Source organism: Bos indicus, chromosome 1 (genome assembly GCF_029378745.1).
Source record: "Bos indicus isolate NIAB-ARS_2022 breed Sahiwal x Tharparkar chromosome 1, NIAB-ARS_B.indTharparkar_mat_pri_1.0, whole genome shotgun sequence".
In the NCBI taxonomy this organism is placed as follows: Eukaryota; Metazoa; Chordata; class Mammalia; order Artiodactyla; family Bovidae; genus Bos; species Bos indicus.
This window is the reverse complement of record NC_091760.1, coordinates 11,106,707-11,134,187: the sequence shown is the minus strand read 5'-3', so window position 1 is coordinate 11,134,187 and position 27,481 is coordinate 11,106,707. Positions and strand designations below refer to the sequence as shown.

The window sequence follows — 27,481 nt, the reverse complement described above, 5'->3', positions numbered from 1 at the left end:
TCCACACATTCCAGGACAGTACACATTATAATGTTCTGAATGTAGCAGAAAGCATTCTTGGTAACACTAATTTAGTAACCAGGCTAATCTGTTTTTCAGGAAAATAAGACTTCCTCCTCTCATCCATAATGCTCACTTGGGATTTCTCTAAGAGAAGTTCACCCACTGATCTGAATGCAGAGGAAAAGTCTGCAGCTGTGGATGCTGTTGAAAGAAAATGATACTTGATTCTTACCACCTACAGCTTCCTTTTCCTTTTCAAGAGTACCACTCACTATCAAGTAGGGTTTTTAAAGTGTAGCTCATACCTGAGAAAGGTAAGATAAAGAAAAGAAAGATGCAGTAAGCAAAATAATGGTCTGTTGACAGCTGTGTACTTGTAGACTTGGTGGATACACAGAGCAGAGACAGTGATTTCTGTACTATAAGAGCCTGTTATTTACAAGCACTTATTCCTAAGGAATTGCTTTTTTCCTGACATCCTTCAAGACAACAACAACAAAAAAGCTTTCCATAAATAACTATGGATAGAGAAGTTCTATGAGAATATCACATCATCAAGACAGTTTTAAATTATTTATTGTTTATTAGCTTTGATTCATTGTAGAAAATACAGGACAGGCTTCATGTTGCTTTCATGAAATTATGAGGAAAAAGGATGGAATGAATTTTCTATCACAAGTGCAAGTGAAAGTTGCTCAGTTGTGTCTGACTCTTGGCAACTCCATGGACTATACAGTCCATGGAATTCTCCAGGCCAGAACATGGGAGTGGGTAGCTGTTCCCTTCTTCAGGGTCTCTTCCTAACACAGGGACAGAAGCCAGGTCTCCTGCATTGCAGGCACATTCTTTACCATCTGAGCCACCAGGGAAGCCCCTATTACAAGCGAAGAGCATATAAAAAATAATCTAGCATGTTCAGAGAAAAATTGAGAGACACCAGGCTGCTATGAACAAGAACAGAACACTGAAGGAATGAAACACATTCCCCCAGATACTTCGGTGGCTCCAAGAAGTTAATGAAGGGCACTTGTGAGATGAGGCAACCGAAGGCTACTTCTACTTTATAGATGAGATAAGCCTTGCAATAAAAATACTTCAATTTCCTGCCTCGAGAATGTTCACGGCGGCTGTATTCTACTATGAATTCCTCACGTAAGGAATCTCAAAATTAGTTTGAGAGAGAAATCAAATGTTTTATTGGAATGTGAAGAACTGATTTCCTGTATTACATCTGAAATTTACCATCTCCCTTTCAATATTCAGAACTTTCAGCTTTGAGCAGGGGAATCCATGGAATAATTAAGGAGACTTACTTAGCTAAAAAAAGCCTCGATGAAAGTGAAAGAGGAGAGTGAGAAAGCTGGCTTGAAGCTCAATACTCAGAAAATGAAGATCATGGCATCTGGTCCCATCACTTCATAGGAAATAGATGGGGAAACAGTGGAAACAGTGTCAGACTTTATTTTTTGGGGCTCCAAAATCACTGCAGATGGTGATTGCAGCCAGGAAATTAAAAGACGCTTACTCCTTGGAAGGAAAGTTATGACCAACCCAGATAGCATATTCAAAAGCAGAGACATTACTTTGCCAACAAAGGTCCATCTAGTCAAGGCTATGGTTTTTCCAGTGGTCATGTATGGATGTGAGAGTTGGACTGTGAAGAAAGCTGAGTGCAGAAGAATTGATGCTTTTGAACTGTGGTGTTGGAGAAGACTCTTGAGAGTCCCTTGGACTGCAAAGAGATCCAACCAGTCCATTCTAAAGGAAGTCAGTCCTGGGTGTTTACTGGAAGGACTAATGCTAAAGCTGAAACTCCAATACTTTGGCCACATCATGTGAAGAGTTGACTCATTGGAAAAGACTCTGATGCTGGGAGGGATTGGGGGCAGGAGGAGAAGGGGACAACAGAGGTGAGATGGCTGGATGGCATCACTGACTTGATGGACATGAGTTTGAGTGAACTCCGGGAGATGGTGATGGACAGGGAGGCCTGGCATGCTGGGATTCATGGGGTCGCAAAGAGTTGGACACGACTGAACTGAACTGAACTTAACTAATAAATTGAAAATAAGCATTCCTATAAAAATGAAATAAATTTTTGATTCTCAGAGCAACTGAAGAATATTTACACCTTTGTGAATAAAATAGCGTGCCTGCACCATCACACTAGGCCTACTTACTGAAAGATAGACACACAGTGGGCGCAGTAGCTCCTTTTGAACAAACGGTTTCCACTGAGGTTCACTGATAATGCATCAGATCACTCTTGACCTGCTAAATACCAGCTCCAGGATTGAGAGCTCTACAAAACCTCTTTTGTTTGATTGATTCCTCACACCAGCCTGTGAGATTAGGCATGGACATCCCCATTTTTACAAACCAGGTTAAGTTACCTGCTCAAAGTCAGGCAGGAAAAAAATGGAGAAGGACAGATGTAAACTGAGATCTCTGTGGCTCTAAAGACCATGTTACTGTCCCCTGTAGCCCAATCGGCCGTGATATAACGGCAAATCCAACAGGTGAGCTACGTTTATTTATATTTGGTGACAGGAGAAAAGGCTGTTCCTAAGATACTGATGCTTATCTTAAAAATAACAAATGCCGAGAAAGGTCAACTTCCATTTTGAAGAACTTCATTTGAAGGATATATTAAAACCATTAAATAATATGTAATAAATGATTGGATTCTTGTATTTGCTAGATACTATTCATAACACATGTGTGTGTTAGTCACTCAGTCATGTCCGACTCTCTGTGACCCCATGGTCTGCAGCCCACCAGGCTCCTCTGTCCATGGGATTCTCCAGGCAAAAATACCGGAGTTGGCTGCCATTCCCTTTTCCGTTCACAACAGAAAACAACAAAAGTCTGTAAGTTCAGAGTAATCATGCGCCCCAACAACAAAAACACTCCAAATACCCAAACCCTTCAAATTCTCTGTATTTGTAAGAAAACAAATAACAAAAACTACAATAAAAATCATTTTTAAACATGATATTTTTAAATTAAAAATTCTCCAGATCTAGACTTCACGGTGGCCCCCTATAGTCTTATAAAGCAATTTTCCACTGCATGCACAGAAGCCTCCGTATCATTTGGATTCATAGGTCTTCAAAGACTTGGCTGCTTCATGCAGAGAAAATGACAACTAATACAGAGAGATTTAGGAGGCAGGCAAGTTCAAAGTCAAACAGTGCCCAGAATTCAGTACATTAAATTATGATGATAAATGTTGATCTCAAGCATCTCATACTTCCATGATCACTGGGATGTAACAGACAACATTCTCTGCTCCAGGATAACATTCTTTAAATTATCTCAGATATGGGTAATGACTAGAAGACAAAGAAAGTCCATCAAAACATATATGAACGAAGTCATGGCTTAAACAGGTGTGCTAAACTGAAATGAAGTTACTCTTCTGGAGAGATCTATAGTATCTGAAAAGAATATTTGACATCCGTTTAATTCATAGAATCAAAATGACCAATAAATACTGAGAAGAATTCAGAATCTGTCTTTTCTTTAAAAAAATAGTGATTAGGTGGGTTCAAGATAGAAGTGTAAGGTTAGGAAGTCACCTTATACACATGTATAGGGACTGAACAATTATAATCCACCTGGAGGAATAAAACTGGCAAGCAAAATATTTAATTAAATACAAAGAGGAATGACTTTGTCCCACTCTGAGGACTATGTGACTGTGAGCAATGACTGAGAAGCGTTCACGTGAAGAAGAGTTGGTTCCTTTCCAGAGTTCAATGCTGAGACCAAAGAGAAGTCCACGATGAGCTGAACGTGTGTTGAGCAGAGTGGTTTAAGGCTGCCTATACGAGGATGTTGGCAGTTGAGGTAGGAGAGGAAGTACGGAAGGCTGGAGTTGGGGTGCAAGGGGTTGGGGTGCCTGGGCAGGCACTGGAAATGCCAAGCCGTGCATTCAGTGTTTATTTTTTTATCATTCTTTTTGGGGGCCCCATTCTCTCATAAGTGGATCCTGAGGGCAATAAGAAGGTCCTAAAAGCTTCACAAACAAGCAATGAGACCGGACTGAAGTTTCAAAGATGTCTTTTCTGTGGCAACAAGTGTGGCGGGTGATACTCATCGTTCTTAATTGTGATTCTATATTGTTTGTATCTTTCCTAAAGAATATCCTATTATTCAGAAGAACTGGCTTCAGGTGAAACCTTACTATTCCACTCTAGCTAGCTTTCTACTTTATTTTTTTTTACTTTTACTTATTTTTTGGCTGAGCTGCACAGCATGTGGGATCTTAGTTCCTTGACCAGGATCAAACCCACACCCTCCACAGTGGAAGTTCAGAGTCTTAACCATTAAAGCACCATGGAAATCCCTAGCTACCTTTCTAGTTCAATTTGCTTTTAAGTTTTCATCATAGGCAACAACTATACCTGCACCTTATACTCTAGAGCCCAAGTACTGTAATTATGGGGTTTTTCCTTTAATGTTATTATTCCTGCTGCTGCTGCTAAGTCACTTCAGTCATGTCCAACTCTGTGTGACACCATAGACGGCAGCCCACCAGGCTCCCCCATCCCTGGGATTCTCCAGGCAAGAACACGGGAGTGGGTTGCCATTTCCTTCTCCAATGTTATTATTCCTAAGTAGTTCCAAATACTCTGATGACTCATTAAAAAAAAAAAAAAGTGTCTTTCCAGATACATTAGAAGTTCTATGGTTAAATACAGGTTTTATTTTTATTTAGGTAGGTGAAGCCAACAGAGGAGAAGACCACTGCCACTGAAAAAACTTTAAGTCACAGTTCCCAAGAGGAGGTGACATGTCATGCCATGTGGCAGAGGGTCAGGGGGGTTGAGGGTGACACAGAAAAGCACCAGGGAGGTCAGCAGGCAAAGGGAGTGAAGGAAAACTGTGGGAGGAACCTTCACTGTGGCTTTTGTGGGAAGAAATGTGCAAGGCAGGGTAAGCAGGCTTAATGGGTATAAAATTGGCTAGTGTGAATACTCTGGATGGGCGCTGGGGTACGGGGGCTGTCCCGCATTGTCTGATACTTAGCCTTGGGGTGGGAAGGGCAGGTGATAGTGGACTGAAGTGTAAGAGACTGTAAAGAGGGTAGCTGAGGGGTACGGCCTTTGGATTGGTGGCTGTGATTATGAAAGGAGCCCTTGCAGGCCAGTCATCTGCTAACCCTAGGAAGTGGCCAGCCCCGGGAGGGACAATCTCCCTGGGATTAGGAAGGCCTCAGATGTCAAATCACCAGAAAACTAAAAAGCTATGACCAATGTCCTCTACTAAAGACAGATTATGATCTTACAAAATTTATGCCAGGTTCATGAATCTTATTCAGTGTTTATCAAGAGAACTTTGAAGTATATGTGCTTAACATGACAAAAATCAGTCACATCTTCTGATATTTACAAAATATTAACACCAAAAAAGTGTGGTTGACTTTAACCTGAGATCTTTCTTCATTCACTCATGTATGTTTCTTAAATATAACTTTTCCTATTATTTCTTCATATAGACTACAAGTTGGAAAGGTGATTGGAAGTAAGTGATGGACACATATTTGTTTAATGACTGAAGAATCTAGAAAGGGCTAAAATCCTCAGTATTATCTACCTCTAATTGCTCAGAAGGTTAAGAATCTGAAAGCAATGCAGAAGACCTGGGTTCAGTCTCTGGGTTGAGAAGATCCCCTGGAGAATTCCATGGACAGAGAAACCTGGAGGGCTGCAGTCCATGGATTGCAACCAACACTTTCACTTTCAATGCAATATCCAGCACCTGGTAGCAGGCATACCTTAATTTGTGGTTGGTATTACTACATACAAATTCTACAGGAGGAAATGGCAACCCACTCCAGTATTCTTGCCTGGAGAATCCATGGGCAGAGCAGCCTGGCAGGCTATAGCCTATGGGGTCACAAGAGGCAGACATGACTTAGCAACTAGACTACCACCACGTATGAATTACCTGTTTTGGATATGAATTTTTAATTTGTTTTGTTTTAGAAACAACGCGACTTTTAAAAAACAACTTTTTTTTTTTTTTTTAATGGCAATTTTCCAGTATTCTTGCCTGTGAAATCCCATGGACAGAGGAGCCTGGCAGGCTACAGTCCATTGGGTTGAAAAAGAGTTAGATGCGACTGAGCATACATGCCAGACATCCTGAAATGTGAAATCAGGTGGGCCTTAGGAGGCATCACTAACAAAGCTAATGGAGGTGATGGAATTGAGCTATTTCAAATCCTGAAATATGATGCTATTAAACTGCTGCACTCAATATGCCAGCAAATTTGGAAAACTCAGCAGTGGCCACAGGACTGGAAAAGGTCAGTTTTCATTCCAATCCCAAACAAAGGCAATGCCAAAGAATGTTCAAACTACCGCACAATTGTACTCATCTTACATGCTAGCAAAATAATGCTCAAAATTCTCCAAGCCAGGTTTCAACAGTACATGAAGAACCGTGAACGTCCAGATGTTCAAGCTGGGTTTAGAAAAGGCAGAGGAACCAGAGATCAAATTGCCAACATATGCTGGATCATCGAAAAAAGCAAGGGAGTTCCAGAAAAACATCTATTTCTGCTTTACTGACTATGCCAAAGCCTTTGACTGTGTGGATCACAACAAACTGTGCAAAATTCTTCAAGAGATGGGAATACCAGACCACCTTATCTGCCTCCTGAGAAATCTGTATGCAAGTCAAGAAGCAACAGTTAGAACTGGACATGGAACAACAGACTCTTCCAAACTGGGAGAGGAGTACATCAAAGCTATATATTATCACCCTGGTTATTTAACTTATATGCAGGGTACATCATGCAAAATGCCAGGCTGGATGAAGCACAAGCTGGAATCAAGATTGTCGGGAGAAATATCAATAACCTCAGATACGCAGATGACACCAATCTTATGAGAGAAAGCAAAGAGGAACTAAAGAGCCCCTTGATGAAAATGAAAGAAGAGAGCGAAAACATTGGTTAAAAACTCAACATTTAAAAAAAACTAAGATTATGACATCCAGCCCCATCACTTCATGGCAAATAGATGGGGAAATAATGGAAACAGTGAGAGGCTTTATTTTTGGGGCTTCTAAATCACATTTTTGGGGCTTCCTTCATAGCTCAGTCAGTGAAAATCTGCCTGCAGTGCAGGAAACCTGGGTTCGATTCCTTGATCAGGAAGATCCCCTGGAGAAGGAAATGGCAACCCACTCCAGTATTCTTCCCTGGAGAATCCCAAGGACAGAGGAGCCTGGCAGGTTACATTCCATGGGGTTGCAAAAGTCAGACACGACTTAGTGACTAAACCACCATCAAAATCACTGCAGATGGTGACCGCAGCCATGAAATTAAAAGACGCTTGCTCCTTGGAAGAAATCTATGACCAACCTAGACAGCATATTAAAAAGCAAAGACATTACTTTGCCGACAAAGTCAAAGCTATGGTTTTTCCAATAGTCATGTATGGATGTGAGAGTTGTACTACAAAGAAAGCTGAGCACCGAAGAATTCATGCTTTTGAACTGTGGTGTTAGAGAAGACTCTTGAGAGTCCCTTGGACTTATGGAGATCCAACCAGTCCATCCTAAAGGAAATCAGTCCTGAATATTCATTGGAAGGACTGATACTGAAGCTGAAGCTCCAACACTTTGGCCAGCTGATGGGAAGAACCGACTTATTAGAAAAGACTCTGATGCTAGGAAAGATTGAAGGCAGGAGGAGATGGGGATGACAGAGGATGAGATGGTTGGATGGCATCACCTACTCAATGGACATGAGTTCAAGTGAGCTCTGGGAGTTGGTGATGGACAGGGAAGCCTGGCATGCTGCAGTCCCTGGGGCTGCAAAGAGTTGGACACAACTGAATGACTGAACTGAACTGAGCACACATGCACGATTTTAAAAAACCAGGGTTTTCAGGCCAGTGTAGTGAAAAAAGCATTGTACCAGGAGCAAGATACGCTTGGGTTCCAAATGTCTCTCTGAGAAGCCAAACTCTTGAACCTTTATTGCATTATCTATCATTTATAGGACTAGATGACTAATGGGACTAGATCATTATGATGTACTTTGGTTTTAAGCTCCTATAGTCTTATGAATTAACTCTGTAAGAAATGTTAGGCTCAAAGTTTATTTCATATGAAAATATTCATCTTTGCTAAAGAACATTTTAAGGGATTTAAATTTAGGACGTCATGGTTATAGGACCACCCTAAACACAGAATGACAAAACCATCAAGAAAGATGTACATACAACTTAATTTGTGCCAACAAAATTTTACTATAGTGCTATACCAAGATCTTTCCTAGGTGGCAAGTTCAAGGACAATGCAAAAAACCCCCAAATCGGTGCCCTTATAGCAAACACTTAAAATATTATGTCTTTAAGATCTGGATCAAATTAAAGGCCCTTACCCCAGGGGGCTTCCCTGGTGGCTCAGTGGTAAAGAATCTACCTGTCAATGCATGAGACAAGGGTTTGATCTCTGGGTCAGGAAGTTCACTTGGAGAAGGAAATGGCAACCCAGTATTCTTGCCTGGGAAATCCCATGGACAGAAGGAGGCTGGTGGGCTACAATCCACGGGGTTGCAAAGAGTTGGACATAATTCAGCGACTAAAGAACAACCACCACTGACCCCTGGGCATTCGTTAGTCACAGGGCCCCTGGCGAGACAGAGACAGGGGCAAATCCAGATTTCCCAGTGTGGTAGGGCTAAAGGATGGACAGCCACAGGTACCTGGGACATCCTCTCACGGTGCTTGGCCTCCAGCCTCTCCTTGGCTTTCTGGAAATGGGCGTGTTCATTCTCATCTCCAGGAGTCTCAAGATACTTGTCAACGGCGTCAGGGGTGCTGGCTGCTGTTGTAGGAACTATAACACAGAAGGAAAGAAGGTTTAAGGAGAGTGACAGAACATCCAGTCATTTCAAAAGAAAACCTTATTTTCTGATTGTTCCAGAACAAAGAATTTAGTAAAGAAGCACGAACAAGATGTTAATGCCGTTTAAAAGACCATGAGACATTTTGCAGCACAGTATGGGTGTCTTTCACCCCTTTTAAGAATAAGGTGAAGGAAAATCTTGAAAATAGTTCTTTTTTGTGATTTTAATATCTTTAAAATTCCCTGCAAAACAAGCATGCATAGAGCAAAAACAGTTGTTTAACACAGATATGCTGCATCAGATCCCTATGTTTTGAGACAGTAATGTTTGTAATCCTGAAAGTAAATGGTGGTATCAACATCACACCTTAAGACTTCTGAAAAGGGCAAGGAAATCTCAAAATCAGCATACTGCAGAATAACTGCACCTCAGAATGAAGAAAATCCTACACTGGATTTTAGATATCTGGTCAGAAAGTATCTGAAACATTACTGAAAAATTCATAAATGTCAATACGTTCATTTTTGAAATCACAAAAGGAGCTTTCTATCTTCACAATTTGGCAGTAGTCAACCAATTCATTACAGCAGTTGTCAAAAGGAAACTGATTTCTATTTTGAATTCCACTAAGACTGCTGAGGGATATTCCTGAATTGTAACACATACTGCTATATTATGTAGAAAAATAAATACCCATAAAATTGAAGAGTGTATGTACTATAAAGCAAAGATGTCTGAAGTTCATGAGCCGAGTAAATTATAATGCCTATACCAGCAGTTTTACAAAAGATCAGTAATGACTAGTGAGAATTCAGAGCATTTATGAGCCTATTAAAAAAAAAACCCAACATGAAAAGAAAACAAGATTTTGATTTAAAGAAGAAAGCATGTTCAACCCAAAAAATGAAATTAGGTGTTTTCACTATATTCTCAAGCCAAATCAATTTAAGTGTTTTATTCAAAAGATTAGTCAACCATCACCAATCTAAGTATTCTTCTTTGCTAACCTTACCTGATTACTTTATTATTATATTTGAGACCTAATATTACAAAAAGAACTTAAGTGAGAAGAATTAATTGCTAGCTCATTTTGAAGCTAAACAGTAAGATAAGTATCTTTTACACATGTTTGGAAGATTGAAGGCAAAAGGAGAAGCGGGGGCAGAAGATGAGATGGTTGGTTGGTATCACCAACTCAATGGACATGAGTTTGAGCAAACTCGGGGAGATAGTGGAGAACAGGGAAGCCTGGAGTGCTTCATGGGGTCTCAAAGAGTCAGACAGAAGTCCATGACTGAACAGCAAGGGGAAAAAAAACATCTGGAATGTTCCCACCTAAAGGCTCTAAAACAAGAACGCTTTCTTGTTACGTAATTAAATAATGAATCTAATCTTAAAGAGAGAAGTATTCATTCTTATTTCTTCCCTTCTACTTCAATCACTGTGTAATAATTCTTTTCTAAAAAAAATAAAAGCAGTTTAGTTGTCAATCCAGATGTTTTTCTGAAGTGGAAGGAAGGAGGCAGGGCATATTACTGAAATTTTTTTTCCCCAAAATACCAGGGGATTTTTGAGTTGACTGGTCTGAAATTGGCAGAGGGTATATGTATTAAAAGACATCAGCCCCCATCTTCTGTGTAATAGACAAGGGAGTATGTATTCAGCCGCAAAAAGGAAGAAAGGAGGAAAAGAACACCAACTGTGTAATCGGGCACACCATGGTTTCAATCACAGCTTGATTCAGTCTTTCTTAGATGAGCTGTGACCCAGGGCAAGTGACTTAAGCACTCCATGTTCCAGTTTATTCATCTATCCAGCGGTGACAACATGCCAACTTATTAGGAGTGCTGGGAAAATGAGATGCCGCCCCACGTGTCTGTCACTCCACAGAAAGGGTGGTACACAGGGCGCTTCATTCACGTTAGCACCCTGCCCTTCTCCTTTGCTCACTGTTCTATCCTAATTCAAATCTTAGCACTCATCCTAACCACGGGAAGAACCAGCTACTTTTATTTCACATCTACTGAAAATGAATTACACATAGGACCATGAGGTACCATGGAGAGGAAAAAAAATATGTACTTTTCTAAAAAATCTTCAGTATGATTTGCATAAAAGGCTGAAATTACTAAAAATGTATCCTAATTTTTAAGACTGAGAAATAATTTTCAATTAAGTTTTTTTGGCTTAAAAAACAAAGGTACATGTTTTTCTGCATCAACTTAAGCAAATCAATACGCAATATGCATATATCGATATGCATGTCATGTCCCCACCTGACATGGAAGTAGTATTTAGCATTTTTCCCAAGGTTTTAATCATTTTCTCATCTTTGCTGATAGCAAATGAGAACAAATTAAAGTTCTTTTGGCATAGTATAACCTGGCAGAATGCTATAATTAGGCTAACTGTATTTTACATTTTGGATAAATGAAAATGTATAAAGGTTTAGGGTCATATTCACAGATCAAGATAGCCAACAGTTGTAATGTGCTGTAACCATAGCATGGCACCCTGTTTGGAAAACTGAAATTGTAAAAGTCACAAGTAGGAAGTAACTTATGGTTTTCTCCAGCTCTTATAATTTGCAGATCTACTGTTTTATGGAAAGAGAGAAACACTACAATCTGAATCCACTGTAATCTTATTAGCCTAAGTTGAAATGTAGCATTGTAATATTAAGAATTAAAGAATAATGAAGAAATCAGCAAGCAAGTTATATTAACAGGATGAAAAATATTTAAAGTATTAAAACAAATTTTGGGAACAAGGAAGTAAATACAAATCTTTTATTACAAATGTATTTCATTTAATTGAGGAATCTTTCTCAGTAAATCCTTGTTGCTGGCCCCTGATGCTTCCTTTGGTTGAGGACTTTAAGAGAAGCTGTCTTTCTTTCCTTTTCTTTTTAATTTTTTGGCCATGCTGTGGCATGTGGGATCTTAGTTCCCCAATCAGGAACTGAACCTGTGATCCCTGTTCATTTCCTGAAGTGGAAGCTCAGAGTCCTAACCATGGGACCACCAGAGAATTCCTTCTTTTAATTTTTAATTCAAACTTCTTAGTCATTCGCACTTGCCCTCTATCTCAATTGGTGTAAGTCATTGAAAATTTCCTGTACTCACACCAATCAGAAATCAGATCACTGTCTAGTCAAGGAGAGATGAATGATACATCTTCATATTTTAAAATGAATGTAGTATACTGTTATGATTGCCCTGCAGCTGGTGAGGAGAAAGGGGAAAATGTTTCAAGTTTGTTCAGAGAGCTCAGCATCTATGTTCTTAATTTTCCTACATCCTACAGACATGGTCACACCAGGACTGGCCGTTATTTTGTGATCAAGTCCATGGCAGGCCAGAGAGATGATAACAAGCATGGCAGGCAGGGGCAGGAAAGCCTGTGCCCTACTGCCCCTACCCTTTCAAGGTGCTTCCTTTGGGGGAAGGACCGTCAAGGAATGTCAGGAATGTTCCAGGCCACAGGGGAACAGGAAGCTGTACACCACTGGTCACTTAAACCACTTTAGAAAATAGAAACTAACTGGAGAGTTTATTTTTGTTGCATTTTTTTAAAAAACAAAAAACATAAAGCAGTTATCCTGTTCAGAGACCTCTGAGATTCCTTAAAAACTGATACAGGCTCAGATTTCCAGGTTGGCCAAATAATAATATCCTCCATTCATTAGTGTCTACTGTGCTAGGGACTTTATTGTGTTCTCATTTAATGTGTGGGGAGGAAAAAAACATTAGCCTGTTACACGTTTATTGTGTAGAAAGGAAAGACTATCAACAACTTACTCACATCCCTAGACACACACAAGTAAGTCTGAATTCAGGATTGGGTAAACCATGAAGAGGCTATAAAGTTAATATTTAAGCAGTAAGGGGCTAATCCATCGACATGTCTGGGGAACTGGGAAGGGTTTGGTTTGTTAATGAACAACCTGTATTGGCAAAAGATATGCTTTGTTATGATAACCGCTAGCCTATTTTGTAACAAATAGTTTCCTGCTCTGAATACTATCTGGTGGATGACCTCCAACCAGCGTTCAGCAGCAGCAGTAGGGCTATGATAAACAGAGGTCAGCAGAGAGAGCTCCTTGAGCTTGAATCTGAATGATCTTTTAGCCTGTGGTCTCTGTTCACGCTCCTTCGTGCCTCCTGCAAGCATGCCCACTCGGTCTATTCGCCCTTCTGAGGAAAATCAGCCTTAACCATCTTCAGCTCTAACTTATGACTTCCAGCTGCCAAATCATTAGCAGCCCACTCAATCATGTGCATAGGCATTTAACTTTTAAGGGACCTTCATATTGCTTTTCTTAGTCTAGTCTCATCACAGCTTCATAGAATATAGTTGTATTCCTTTTAATACTAAGAATGGGTGTCTAAAGTAATACCAAATAAAAACATGAAACAGAAATGCAGTTTCGATTCATAGCATGTGACTGCCACAGTCTGAAACATCCTGCTTCCAAGAATTCAGTGGCATTCTGGGTGAGTAATGCTTTCAAGAAGGTTCCTGTTGTTTTTCTTTTTTGCAACCCTGGGAGGTTAGAGGTATCTGAGAAGCTGCATAGCGGCTGGGATGTAGACTCCGCCGTCTCGAGTGTGTGCCTGTTCATTTCTTTATTCCTCCACTCAACAAATCAACAAATATTACAGCCCCTAAAACCCATGGCAGAAACCAGTGAGTGAAACAAAGACCGTTTTCCTGGTGGAGTTACAGTCTAGTGAGAGAAAAAAACAGCACTGTACACACACCAAGACAACAGTAAATCACATTGTTACAATGTGATCTGTATTGTGAAGACAAAGAAACAAGAGCAGGGTTAAGGAAAAATAGGAGTGCCAGGAAGGTGGGGGGAGACTGCAGCAGTAAGTAGGCGGCCAGGCTCGGCCTAATTCACAAGGTGAGGTTTACACGAAGAGCTGAACTGAAGTCTTATTTCCGAGTTACCTGCTGGAAGAACAGGCTGATGAAGAAACTAGCGCAAAGGCCTTTGGAGGTGAGTGTGCCTGGCAAATCCCAAGAGGAGCAAGGTCTATGTGACCAGAAGCGAGGAAGCAAGTGAGACAGGGCGAAAGGAAAAGGTGACAGACTATGAAGGGCCTTGAAGCATGGTAAGGACTGTGAGAAGCCCACGGGGGTTGTCTGGAGGAGAGAAGACTGATGTGATGTGTTCTAAGAGGATCATTTCAGGGACTTTGCTGGTGGTTCAGTGGTTAAGACGTCACCTTGCAATGCTGTGGGTGTGGGTTCGATTCCTGGTTGGGGAGGTAAGATCCCACATGCCCTGGGGCCAAAAAAACCACAACATAAAACAGAAGCAATATTGTAAAAAAAAATCCAATAAAGATCTTAAGAAATGGTTCACATCAAAAATAAATAAATAATAAAAGGACTGTTTTGTCTGCTAAGGGACAAAGCAGAAGGTGATCTTTCAAGAGTATTAATAAAGATGAAGATGAGGATGGCTTGGAAAGTTAGCAGGGAGGTGGTGAGGGGTTCTCATGGAAGGTACCCCCATGCCCACATACAGAGCCATGAGAAAGGGCATAGGTTGGCTTCTTTTTCTCACTCCTGAATGCTGTTTCCTAAACCACAGACCACAGGTAACCTAATACTAAAGGTTAGTATTGTTTTCACAAGTCGGTGAAGGTTCACTTCAGTTTTGATAACGATGCATCCATGCCTATCACAACATTTCCACTTCACACTGTAATCTCTGTTAGTATCAGCCACAGCTCTACTTTTTGAGGGGGTGAGGATGGTGGGGGAGAAAAGTGGATTTGCTTTCAATTTATTACAAACTCTGGTGCTGCACCCGATGTTCCTGCCACAAAACTCCACTACCATCATTGGTGACATGGTGCCAAGGAAACATCTTCATCCCTTTGTTTCCTCCTAGAAAATTTAATAATTTAAAGGGAAGTTACTTCAAATAAAGATGCCTATTGTCTTTGGATGTGGTGGCTGTTGTTCAGTCGCTAAGTCCTGTCCGACTTTGCGACCCCATGGACCGCAGCGCGCCAGGCTTCCCTGTCATTGACCATCTCCGGGAGTTTGCTCAAACTCATGTCCATTGAGTCAGCAATGCCATCCAACCATCTCATCCTCTGTCGCCCCCTTCTCCTCTTGCCCTCAGTCTTTCCCTGCATCAGGGTCTTTTGCGATCAGTTGGCTCTTCCCATCAGGTAGCCAAGATGGGATGTGGCAGAGATCCCTTTCTTAGCACAGATGGAGAACCCCTGTGTCAGGGACACAATCAAATTTAGCTGCAAATGCACCAAATGCTCATTTATGCTCATTTTAGTTCTGATTTTGTAATCACTGCATAATACTCCCTGTCATAGTCATAGTAAAGACAGCAAGAACTGGGTATCAGAGACATGGCCCTGATTGTGCAAAATTGCCCTGATCATTTTGATATTTGTTCATTTCCTCAATCTCTAGGGGTGACACATAATTTTAAGGCACAGGATACAAAAGGAGAAACCATCTTCAAACACTAACAACTATGACTACCTCTCTAAGCAGACACCCATGAATGGCATTTAGTCAATATATACATGTTAGATTCTAGCAAGAAAATTTGGTGGGTCTCCTTTCATCAGCAAAAAGACAATTTATCTCTATAGCATTGACAACCCAAGATAAGAGTAAATTAAGACCTACCCAGTCACTGCCCTATCACTGAAAATCCTATTTTATATGGAGCTAGCAATGCAGTCACACGAACTGACTGTGATTTATATGATGGGTAGCAATAAGGGTAATTGATATGTATGGAATAAAAGCCTGTAAAGGAAGATTTGATGAAAAAATTTCATCTCGCAACATGGCAGAGTATATAGACTGCCACCCCAACTTTAAAAAAAAAAAGAAAAAAAGTCTATTCCTCCAACTGCAAAATAACGAAAATCCCTAATGCCTTCTAAGCTCAAATATTTATCAAGTCCTAGTTAGATGAGACATTTATAATGTGCAAATAAAGTTTGTGATCTTTACATGTGATACCGGACTCTCTACAAGACAAAAAAAAAAGAACAAAAGCACTTCCATGGATATGCCCTTGTATCACGCTTATTTTATAGTCAGTGCAACCATAGTTGGCAGGTTATCGATGCATTGTGTGGACAGAAGGTAATAAAAATGTTATCTGGGCTGTGTTTACTCTAGTCAAGCTTTATTTCTTTTTTATGTCTTATGGACAAGTACTGACGGGGGAATTTTGTCAAATATGTGAAATGAGATGAATGCTGGTGTGATTTTTGTTAATATTTACACCCTATTTAGCGCAATGCACCAAAACCTAAGAGCAAGTTCAGTCTGAATCTGAAAACCATGTGTGAAGTCACAGTGACATTCCCTGGCATTCAGGACATCGTAAGCTTCAGTTACTGTATTTTTGTCAACTTGTCAGAGCTGGGCTCCATTTCATTCACAGTGGACCATAAAGGGATGACCTTCCATAGTCACCTGACGCTCAGTAGATGAGTTCAAAAAGTCAAGATCTTCAGTATTGTCCACTTTCATAGAGACTGTTGATCTCTGGGTCAGGAAGATCCACTGGAGGAGGAAACGGCAACCCGCTCCAGCATTCCTGCCTGGGAAATCCCATGGACAGAGAAGCCTGGTGGGCTACAGTCCATGGGGCTACCAAGAGCTGGACACAGCTGAGTGACGCACATAGCCATGAAAGCCGATAGAGTTCTTAACCTCTATGGAGGTCTTCAGGATAAAACTAGTTTCATTCTTTGTCAGTCTCTCACAGCAATCTTTCCCTTCACTTGTGCATTTTGTTTTATTTAATTCTGGCACATCCTTGAGTCTCATCATATTGATTAAACTGTCAGCTTATTGAAGGCAAGTATTGGGTTAACTTTTCTGGGGTCCCTCGAAATTAAAGTTAGTAGCAACATGTCCCAGGCTCAACGGGCTTATTAAATCAGGCGTTGGCCTGCTGGTCTCTTTTGCTAAATAAAGTTTTATTGGAACACAGCTGTATCTATTCATTTACCTATTATATGAGAATGCTCTCACACTATTACTGCCAAGTTGAGTACTTATAACAGAGACCATTTGCCTGCACAACCTAAAATATTGACTCACTGGCCTTTTATAGAAAATATTTGCTGACTTTCTTTTCCCTGAATTTCATACAATTTTTATTATGGTAAAATATACATAACATACTATATACTATATTCACATAACTTGGAGGTTATTTTGTATGATGACTGTGATCGAACATAATGTACATAATTTTAACTTATTTATTAAACTTTTTATTTTATATTGGACTGTGCATGTTAGTCACTCAGTCGTGTCCAACTCTTTGCAACTCCACGCACTGTAGCCCGCCAGGCTTCTCCGTCCATGGAATTCTCCAGGCAAGAATTCTGGAGTGGATTACCATTCCCTTCTCCAGAGGAACTTCCCAACCCAGGGATCGAACCCTGGTTTCCTGCCTCACAGGCAGATTCTTTACTGTTTGAGCTATAGGGAAGTCTTCTATATTGGGATATAGCCAATTAACAATGTTATGATAGTTCAGGTGGACAGCAAACAGACTCCGTCAAATATACCCATGTATCCATTCTCCCCCTAATTCCCCTCCCATCTGGGCTATCACATAACATTAAGCAGAGTTCCTCGTGCTATATAGTAGGTCCCTGTTGATTATTCATTTGAAATACAGCAGTGTGTACATGTCAATCTCAAATTCCTTAACTATCCCTTTTCCCCATTGCTGACTCTTACTGAGCTATCCACTTCTTCTTTGGAAAGAGCTAAGGAAGAGAGCACACATATGAGGGCATTTTTTACTGTTCTTAGTAAATGAGATTTTTTTTTTTTAAATGCTGGTTTGCTAAGCAAATCAATTGTTTTCAATCTTTGGTTTTTTCACTGTGATAGTCTGGTGGAAAAAAGCATTGCTTTTATCATGACAATTTCTGGATACGAAAGACATGGCTTCTCATACTTGTCAATGGAACCGAATTTATTGGCACTGATGTAGCACATAATTTAATGCACCACTGTATCTTTTAATGCTTTTAATTGTTTTTAGTAATGCCTGGCAGTTTCATAAGAAACATCAGAGTTCCATTAGTATGAGAGAATGTGCTAACAGGAACTAATATTTGCTCTTTCACAATCAGAAGAACAAGAATGGTGAAGAACAATGTTTCAAGTCTGGCCAAAGACGAGATGGCCTTGGCGTTATGACAGGGCACTGCAAAGCTGGGACAGCACCTTCTATTCAAAGGCCACACAGGGGTTATCCACTGTTTGCAAACAGCGTCTAAGGCAATAACCTCAGAGTTTGGGGACAGTGGTTTGGCCTTATCTGATGTGTTCCAATTCCTTTTATATTCTCTGGAAGTGTACTAGTCTATTTTTGTGCTCTCTGGATCATTCTGATGTGCCTAGAAATCAATCTTTACCCCAAACCTGCATGAGGTTAGAGCTAAACCTTTGCACAGACCCTATGGCCATGAACACGATCCCAAAGTGCATTTTAGATGTCGAGTAATCTGTGTAGCAAGGCCACACGGCGTGTCTACAGATGGCCCTTCTCTACCATAAGTTGGGACTCTATGAAACCAAGATGAAACAGAAGAGGTAAATCATGCACACGTCCAACCCAGGGGGTTGCTGGTTTATTCTCTGCTTCTCTAGCAGTGCTTACACTGAAGTAGAAAACTCAGAAGAGCAACTGCAACCTTGCCCTTGCGTGCATGTGTGTTCAGTCACTTCAGTTGTGTCTGATTCTTTGTGACCCTATAGACTATAGCCCACCAGGCTCCTCTGTCCAAGGGATTCTTCAGGCAAGACTACTGGAGTGGGTTGCCATGCCCTCCTCCAGGGGATCTTCCCAACCCCCAGGGATCGAACCCACGTCTCCTATGCCTCCTGCACTGCAGGCAGATTCTTTTAACATTGAGTCACCTGGGAAGCCCAACTTCTCCCTTAACTTGCAAATACAGAGAGCTAGGATAGTGGAATAACAAACTGAATTTCATAAACATATTTGAGAACTGGAGGCTTCTGACATTCTGACACTTCAGCAATGCCCTCAAGTTTATGGAAGGTTTACCTGTTTCCACCAGCCTGGTTATGTCTGAAATCAGATGTGGGCAAACTACTAGTCTAAGATCAGGGGTTCTCAATGGGGTGCCATTTTGTCCTCCACAAGGCACTGTGGTGAGATCTAGAGGCATTATTAGTTATCACAGCTGGGCTGGTGTCACTGCCATCTCATGGGTAGAGGCCAGGGATGCTGCTAAATATCCTCTAAGCACAGGACAGCACCCACAATGAATTAAATGACCCCCAATGTCAACCGTGTTGAGGCTGAAAGACCTTGAGTTAGATGTCATTTGTGCCTCAACCCCACTGCAGGGGAAGGGGCCAAAGATGAGAGTCATTGGTCATTCCCTTTGGCCAGACCCTTTGGTGCAGCTGGCTGACTAGAAATTGGCATGGCACTCTTTGAGATTAAAAGCATCTGTTTGCCTTTTGAGAAGCAGTCTGATGGGAAGAGCACTAGGGAAAAAAAGATCATATTCTCACATTTGAAACATGAACTTATCAATAAATATTTATGCAGAAACTTTATTGTTCATAGACACTGCACTGGGCCAAGTGAATGTGAAACCTTGGCATCGTCCTAACCCACAAAACCCAGGTTTCATAAGATTGTAATCCCAATGCAAAAGGGGTTTTTTAAAGGATTCAAATCCATAAATTTATGAGTGAAATCAAAGTTCTTAGCCTCAGGTCTCTACCCTCTCTACTTGTAGTTTATTATTTTTAAAAACATATTGCATTTTTCCCTTTATTTTTGGGCTGCATTGGGTCATTTCTAGTTTTGGCATGCAGGATTAATTGCCCCATTTCATGTGGAATCTTAGTTCCCAGACCAGGCATCGAACCCATGTGCTCTTCATTGCAAGGTGGCTGTTTAACCATTGGACCGGCAGGGAAGTACCTCTACCTAGGGCTTAGATTCTCATCTATGATAACAAAACCAAAAAAATATTCAAGTATCTCTTAAAATTGCAGTGTTCAAAAGTGGGTTTTATGACAAAGATTTAAAATCTAGAAATGCCTAATTATAATAATAGGAAGTGTTGATAAGAAAATTACTGTATTCATAATGAAGACCATCATACTTTTCCTCCACACAAGCAATCATCTTATCAGTTTAACTGAAGAGCTTTTTCTAGCTCGTTTCACACTTATTATTTAACTAGCAGCAACTCGGACTGAGAAGCCTAGAAGACCACCCACCTTTGTGAATCGCGATGTCCTCCAATTAGCCCTAGGTTGGTGAAGCAGCCAAGAGCAAGCCTCAGCTGTCGAATCAAACAAGCTTGTTCACCTTTCTCAGTTTGGTTCATTTTCTCGAACTCCAGCCTGCTAACTGCATTTGACCTCCAGATGACCATGAGATTTTCAATTCAAATGTACAGCTTCGCTATAAATAAGAGAGCGGAGCTGTGCAGGCTATAAATAACTAGAAATTATATGCTTTCTCCCGGCTGTTTGCACTAGAACTGCAAAACCCTTCACTTTCAGTGATTGAACAGCCTCTGTAGGTAGACAAGAAAATATAGCTGCCCTAATCACTTCCCCTCCTAGAATGGAAAGGTGTTAGGATCCCAAACACAGTACAAGTAGATGGAAAAAATGACTGGGAAAAAGAAAATTACAACAGATAGTCAATGTCTGCTGCAAAGAGTTGAGAAAACAAGTACTCCATGAAAAGAAATTTATCGAACGATAATGCTCAATCCCAGTAATGAATAAAAATAGAAAAAGATAATTTTTTATATGCTTAAAGTGATATAAAATGAAACTTAAAGTAAACATAATGACTGTTTTTGTAAAAGGGTGGGAAAGATTTAATTTATTGATTCAGGCTGTATTCATGGCATTTAGGAAAAAATGATTTTAATATTTGTCATCCATTTCCCACAATTTTCTGTGCTCTTAAAACGTGCTTCTATTTGCTAACCTAGCAAACAGTATCAGAAACTGTTGGCCATTTGGAGCAGAGGTCATAGCCACAGTATCATTTAGGTTTAAACCTGGTCCTGCCACCTGTGATGCTATGATGGCTGGGGACAAGTCACCAAGTTCTTAAAGCTTCATGTTTTTTCTTGCATGCTCAAAGGAAATGAGGAAAATGGACACAAAATTCCCAAGAAAAGAGATGATCTATGAAAAATGCCTCATAAAATGCAACACTCCTTGCAGCTCAATGTACTCTCAATCTCACAATATAAAATCTATAGTTTTTCCTCCTTCTTCTGTGTCTAGCTACTTGCCATACTTTCAACTAAAATTTATCTTTTTAAAGACAAGATCATTAGCTTCATCAATTGTGAGACTAGGGTTTTTTTTTCAGGATGATAAAGACAAATGCTAATTTTCACTGTATCCAAGCTACAACTCCAGTTGTGTCTTTCCCTCCAGCAACCACAAGCATCAGTGTTTTCTATCATCCCTAACCTAATGTTGGATGAATCTGTTTTGGGATATAATCCAAATTTTAAATGAGTGATTATGTATTTGACACCACATGTTTTAAACAAAGCTAAACAGATAGGCCAATTGAAATCATCACAATGCACAGATATTATAAGGCAGGTGTTTTGGGATATAATCCAAATTTTAAATAAGTGATTATGTCTTTGACACCACATGTTTTAAACAAAGCTAAACAGATAGGCCAACTGAAATCATCACAATGCACAGATATTATAAGGCAGGCTGACATAGGATTTCTTTATAAAGTGCTTTCTCTGCATCTTAATGATGAAATCAGAAGTTGGACACGTCTTTCCCACTAGTGGTGCATTCAGGGAGGGGAAGGAGAAGTCTTGAATTCTAGAAGTGACCGTTCACTTCCTAAAGCCTAACAGCTGTCTGTAAACACACATACTTGAAGCCTCTGCATACGTATTAGTCCACATAGTTAGTACAATGCATGCCCATTAAATGCTTACATGAGTCACTTATTCTCATGGGCTCTTGCTAAATCATAGCATCTTGTGAGCTTTAGGAAGTAAAATAGTGATGCCAAATAAAATACAAAACAAGGCTGTATAAACAGTATTTTATAAAACCATATGAAATAAAGAGGAAACTGATTAGAAATGACAAAAGCTAGGTCAAAGCTCTTAGCCTGAAGAGTTACCTGGCAAAATCACATGGACTTACAAGCAAGGCAATGGAAATAAACATTTTTGTTAAAAGACAGGTGTTCGAGAAACACAAAACCATGCAAAGGTGAGGATGCTGGAGCTACAATCCAGCCATGCAATATACTCCTCCCTCCTCCCTTCCGTCAAGTGAATGACAACATACGTTTAACAGGATCTTGGGGAAGAGGTTCCTGGGTGGTCTTGAGTAAACTGTGGGACACTATGGAGAAAATAAGAGAATATAACTAAAAACAAAAATAGGAACATGGGAATGATGGATGAAACTCAATGACATGATTCTACTGACCAAAGGAAAAAACAGAAACAAAAATATTGACTTAAAAACAAAAATGAAACAAATATCCTGAGTTTGAGCCGTAGCACTAAACAACATGGAACCAAAGTAAATATATAACATAAAATATATTTCTACAAAAAATCATGGATTGTGGATATTCTGTCTCTGATAGTACATCCCAGTACCCTGTGGAAGCATTTCTTGCTCCCATCTAGCTGCTTAGTCTCAGCATCAACAGTTCCCACCCACCTTTTCTTCCTGGTACTCCATTCATTTCACCATTCTAAGGGCAGCCCTGGCCCTCAGTTCTGGCTACTTGTTGAGGCCTTTACTGTTCACTTACATCTGTCCACTCTTGTAACTGACCTTCAGCCTCTCTTGTTTGCTTTCTTGACATTATTACTCTATAACCCATCTCCTTTGAAACTAAGTACTGACTGCTTGTCCATTATACCTTCGTTGGGAGCATCTCTTTTGCAAACTTCTTGGCAAAGGATGTGCCATGCAGAGACTCCATCTGGTCTGTGATGCCCATGGCTCTGGCTACCAGTCTGAGTTAACTCAAAATAGTCAAATGGAGATGGTGTGCTTTGAAGGTAATAGTAGAGTTTTTTTTGAGGGGGGGTGTGTGCATAATTTTTAATTTTTTTGGTGACACCCTGCAGTACGTGGGATATTAGTTCCCTAACCAGGGATCAAACACATGCCCCCTTCAATGGAAGCTCAGAGTCTTAACAACTGGACTGTCAGGGAATTCCTGATACCTTTTAATTCTTGAAGCAAATTCACAACTACTAATAATTTTTAAAACCCTCTTTCTTATTATATGTATATATTTATATATATACCCATGCATATATATTCATATTCCAAAATGTAAATACACCCCAGGGAAACAGGGAAAAAGTTGGACATCTGCCAGGAAGTCTCCCCCAAGCAGGGAAACCAGTTAGAATCATTATAACAAAAGTCCTCTGTTCAAGAGGCTGCAGGCAACAGAATCCACCACCGTCCTCCAAGTTACCTGACCTAATTAACTTTTTTGTTTGAAACTGAAGGAGTCTTCTGAGCTGGAAGCCACAGTCTTCCCTTCAGAGCCACAAAAGAAGCCCTCAGGGCCACCAGCTCCTACACCTGTTCTCACAGCAAGTAGCCAGGGCGGCATCTCTCACATAAGAGACCAATAAGAACTTTTCCAGCAGATTCCACTTATACCCGGCTTCACAAGAGAAGGTCTTGATGGTGCAGGCCCTTTGTTGTTTAGCATAATACTCTGATCACACTGGGAAACAATTTATATAATCCCTGGTAATCGTATTTAGGAAATGGCTGTCACCCTCTCCAGAATCATGCAAAAAAGGCAGGAGTCTCTCAAAAGAGAAATGCACACTTTCACTTTTACTTTATCAAGTTGAGTAACTATTCAACTATTCAAGTTGAGTAACTATTGAGCAGATCACACTGCCTCCTCATGGAATGGATAGATACATAGATAGGTAGCTTCATAGGTGGATAGAGAGATAAGATACATAGGTAGACAGATAAACAGATAAGATAGGTAAATAGATACATTAGTCAGATGGATGGATAAGTAGATAGGTAGGTAGGTAGATAGGGGATTTAATGTGGAAGGCTGTTAAGAAGAACACAGGTCCCACATGTTTGGTGTGTTACCTCCAGAAAACTACCTCTGTGGAAATAGTATCAACTTGCATGTAAATCATGACTTCATTTATTTATCCTCCTGAGTTATGAAAAACTTAAAGTGGAAGAGAAAAAGACTGGGCAAATTATATTTCCTGAGTCTTATGTCATGGAACATTACTAATGCTAAGTCAGGAGTTTTCTTCCGTCTATTTCCAAGAGAAGACATGAAAACTCCACGTTGCAAACATCCCTGGGTGAGCTTAGGGACCACTGGGTCATCTCTACCCTCTGGCATCCAATGTGCACGCCCTCCACTCAATCGGGTTCCCTCCACCAACATCACGTGTTATGAGATGACGCTCAGCCAAGGCAACACAGCTTGCTAATGCAAGGGGGGTGGGGGTGGGGCAGCACCATCAGCCAGGCTGCCCGGTGGAAGCCCTCATTTGCACGTGGAGTGCACATGCAGAGAGCCGAACACAGAGGTACACGGACGAACACGCAGGGATACACTGGCAGAAAGAGCGGAGAAGACAAAAGGGCAACTCCAGCTTGGCTCAAAAGAGAAGCCCTCCAGAGTTCCTTGAGATCGCAAGACGGGAGGCACCACAGCTCGTGCGAGATACACATCCACGGCCATGCTTTGGTTCGAGAAAGACGGAGATGTGCGCTCAGGATGGAACGTGCCCGGCGATTAGAGAACTCGGCAGAAACGTGGTTAGTGGGAGCAACACACCCCACCCCCACGCCCCCTTCGCGAAAACCAGGAAAACCAGTCAGTTACAGAGAGCAGAGTCAGTGGCGAGAAAAGATGAAAAAGGCGGCCAGGCTGGAGGGAGGTCCACTTACTGACGCTGCCACACACGGCCATGCAGTACTCCTCCGTGTCAAAGTTGTTTCGGTTGCCGCCACATCCGCCGTAAAAGAAGGGGGCGCACTTCCCTTCGGTCACATCAAAGTACCAGCGGGAGATCATTGCTCGGCATGGCCCCGTCTCGGCTTGTTCAGAGCACACCTCTAATCAGAGGAGACGTGGGGAACCACATTTAGCAAGAAAAGGTATGGCTCGCCGTTCACGCGCACGCGTTTACTTTGCTTACGTTAGTCCTCCCGACGGCAACCCGGGGCATCGGCCCAACATTTCCCGAGGAATTGAGTAACGACCTACCAGGACTTTAGAGAATGGCAAACCCACGCCAGTATTCTTGCCTGGAAAATCCCATGGACGGCAAAGCCTGGGGCAGGCTACAGTCCATGGGGTCCGCAAAGAGTCAGACACGACTGAGCGACTTCACTTTCACCAGGATTTTAGAATTACTTCGGAAACAAAGCATCGCAGGCTCCTCGGGTTTAATCAGTGTAGCTCCTCAGTACTAATAAAAAAAGACTCCAGCTAGAGGTGAACAGAGCTTTTGGCTGCCTTTTAGTCAGTGCCTAAAGATTGTCTGCACGTCAAAATAATTCTTCATGATAAAAAATAAACTTCTCTTTGAAAATAACTTCAACTTTAAAGGTGAAACGATTGTTGTAGCTGGTAATGATGGCAAAAAGTTTAACCTCGTGCAAACACCTGATTGTTTTTCTTGAATAACTGACTGCCTTGACTCTTGTAATTCAAATTACACGTATTTTGAATGTGGTCTAGTTTTTAGAGAGAAAGCCAGCCTGTTCACTGACTATATTTGAAAACATATATAAAACCTTCGAATGTGACTTAGAGTTGATTACGTTAAGTCTAATTAAAGATGAATTTGTACATTAGGAAAAATGCTCCCATATAATAAAATATAGGCAAACCACAATTTGTTAATACAAACCCGACAGTTTTTTACATTATACAGCTTACCTGCTAACATGCCTTGTCACCCTCCCCCGAATCAGGTTCATAATCCCCGGTTGACTGAAAGTATAGCAACCTGTCCAGTTCTATTTGTAAAGTTACTGCAATTAGAATTTGAACTCTACCTCCTTTTTTGTTAGAAATGAAAACAATTTTCCAACCCGGTTTGTGCCCCCACCTAGCTAGGCTTACGGAGAGCTTGCTGACACCTTAGCACACTCAGGTGTCTTATCTTAGTTTTACTAACATGCCAGGGGGGAGCACCCTTCTTCTAAAAGATAAAAGCCATGCACAACAGTAATGAATCTGCCAGCAATGCAGGAGACCCAGGTTCAAGCCCTGGGTCGGGAAGATGCCCTGGAGAAAGGAATGAGAACCCACTCCAGTATTCTTGCCCGGAGAATTCCATAGACAGAGGAGCCTGGTGGGCTACAGTCCATGGGATCACAAAGAGTCAGACACAACTGAGCAACTAACACTTTCACATTTTCACGCATAATGCAGAGATTCTTATTAATATCCCCGATAGCTCAGTCAGTAAAGAATCTGCCTGCAGTGCTGGAGAGCCTGGTTCAATTCCTGGGTCGGGAAGATCTGCTGAGACGTGACACGCTATCCACTCCAGTATTTTTGGGCTTCCCTTGTGGCTCAGCTGGGAGAGAGTCCACCTGCAATGTGGGAGACCTAGGTTCAATTCCTGGGTTGGGAAGATCCTCTGGAGGAGGGAAAGGCTACCCACTCCAGGATTCTGGCCTGGAAAATTCCATGGACTCTATAGTCCATGGGGTCACAAAGAGTCAGACATGACTGAGCAACTTTCACTTTCCCGTTATTCAACAAACTGATCCTCATCAATTACTCAAAGATCTACAATGTTGACCTAAAAGGAACTCCCACTTTACTTCTCTACACATACCACTCATTGCTCCTTCCAATCAAGGTAAAGGGGTGACAGCAAGACGAGAAGCTGCTGCTATCCTGATGATGTCAACAGAGTAGGCAGGGGGGGTGAACACCGAGCCCAGAAGCAAGTGTCAGGGTCCCTGCAGGCCCTGGGCAACAGATATCTCAGGGGATTCTGGCTCTCTCTGGATGGCTTTAGGATGGAAACATCTGATTCCAGGAGTATCAAGTTCAGGGTCACCTATCATTCAGGTCATTTCATTTGGTACAGTTCCTTTGACAGTCCATGCTTGCCAAGCCATGAGATGTTTTAGTTAGCTCTCTGCTGTATGATAAAAAGCTGCCAACCTGTTGACACAAGTATTCCATCCACTTGGCAATTTGGTTTCTCCCCCCCAATTATGGAACTATCATTCTAACTTACAAAGGGTTAAGTTAGTTTTGGTGTAGGTGGGGTCTGATCACCTCTGAGTTACTGACAAAGGAGCGTCTGGGCTGCAGAGCTAGAAGCCACATGTTGTCCATGTGTGGGATCCCTGCAAACCACAGCCATCAGCTGGCTCCACTCCTGGATGTTAATTCTCTCTCTCTCTCAGTTGTAAGGCATGGGATTAAGGAGGCTTTTCCCTCCTTCTCCTTTCTTTCTGGCAATGACTAGAACATCATCTTCCTAGAGCAGCAGAACTGATTTCAGAGGG

The 27,481-nt window shown here is 41.2% G+C and overlaps 1 protein-coding gene across 7 annotated transcripts in view; it reads right to left on the bottom strand.

Moving 5' to 3' along the window:
• The window catches only part of APP (amyloid beta precursor protein), a 312,816-nt gene that overhangs the window by 100,881 nt on the left and 184,454 nt on the right, over positions 1 to 27,481 (bottom strand). For 2 of the 7 annotated variants that reach the window (XM_019960087.2, XM_070786121.1), the window contains exons 7-9: positions 24,890 to 25,057; positions 22,259 to 22,315; positions 8,732 to 8,865 (exon numbers count right to left, since the gene is read on the bottom strand). In XM_019960087.2, coding sequence (XP_019815646.1) covers positions 8,732 to 8,865; positions 22,259 to 22,315; positions 24,890 to 25,057 — 359 coding nt within the window. The remainder of the gene's footprint in view (positions 1 to 8,731; positions 8,866 to 22,258; positions 22,316 to 24,889; positions 25,058 to 27,481) is intronic. The other 5 variants (XM_070786128.1, XM_070786133.1, XM_070786151.1 and 2 more) reach the window with 3 other exon arrangements.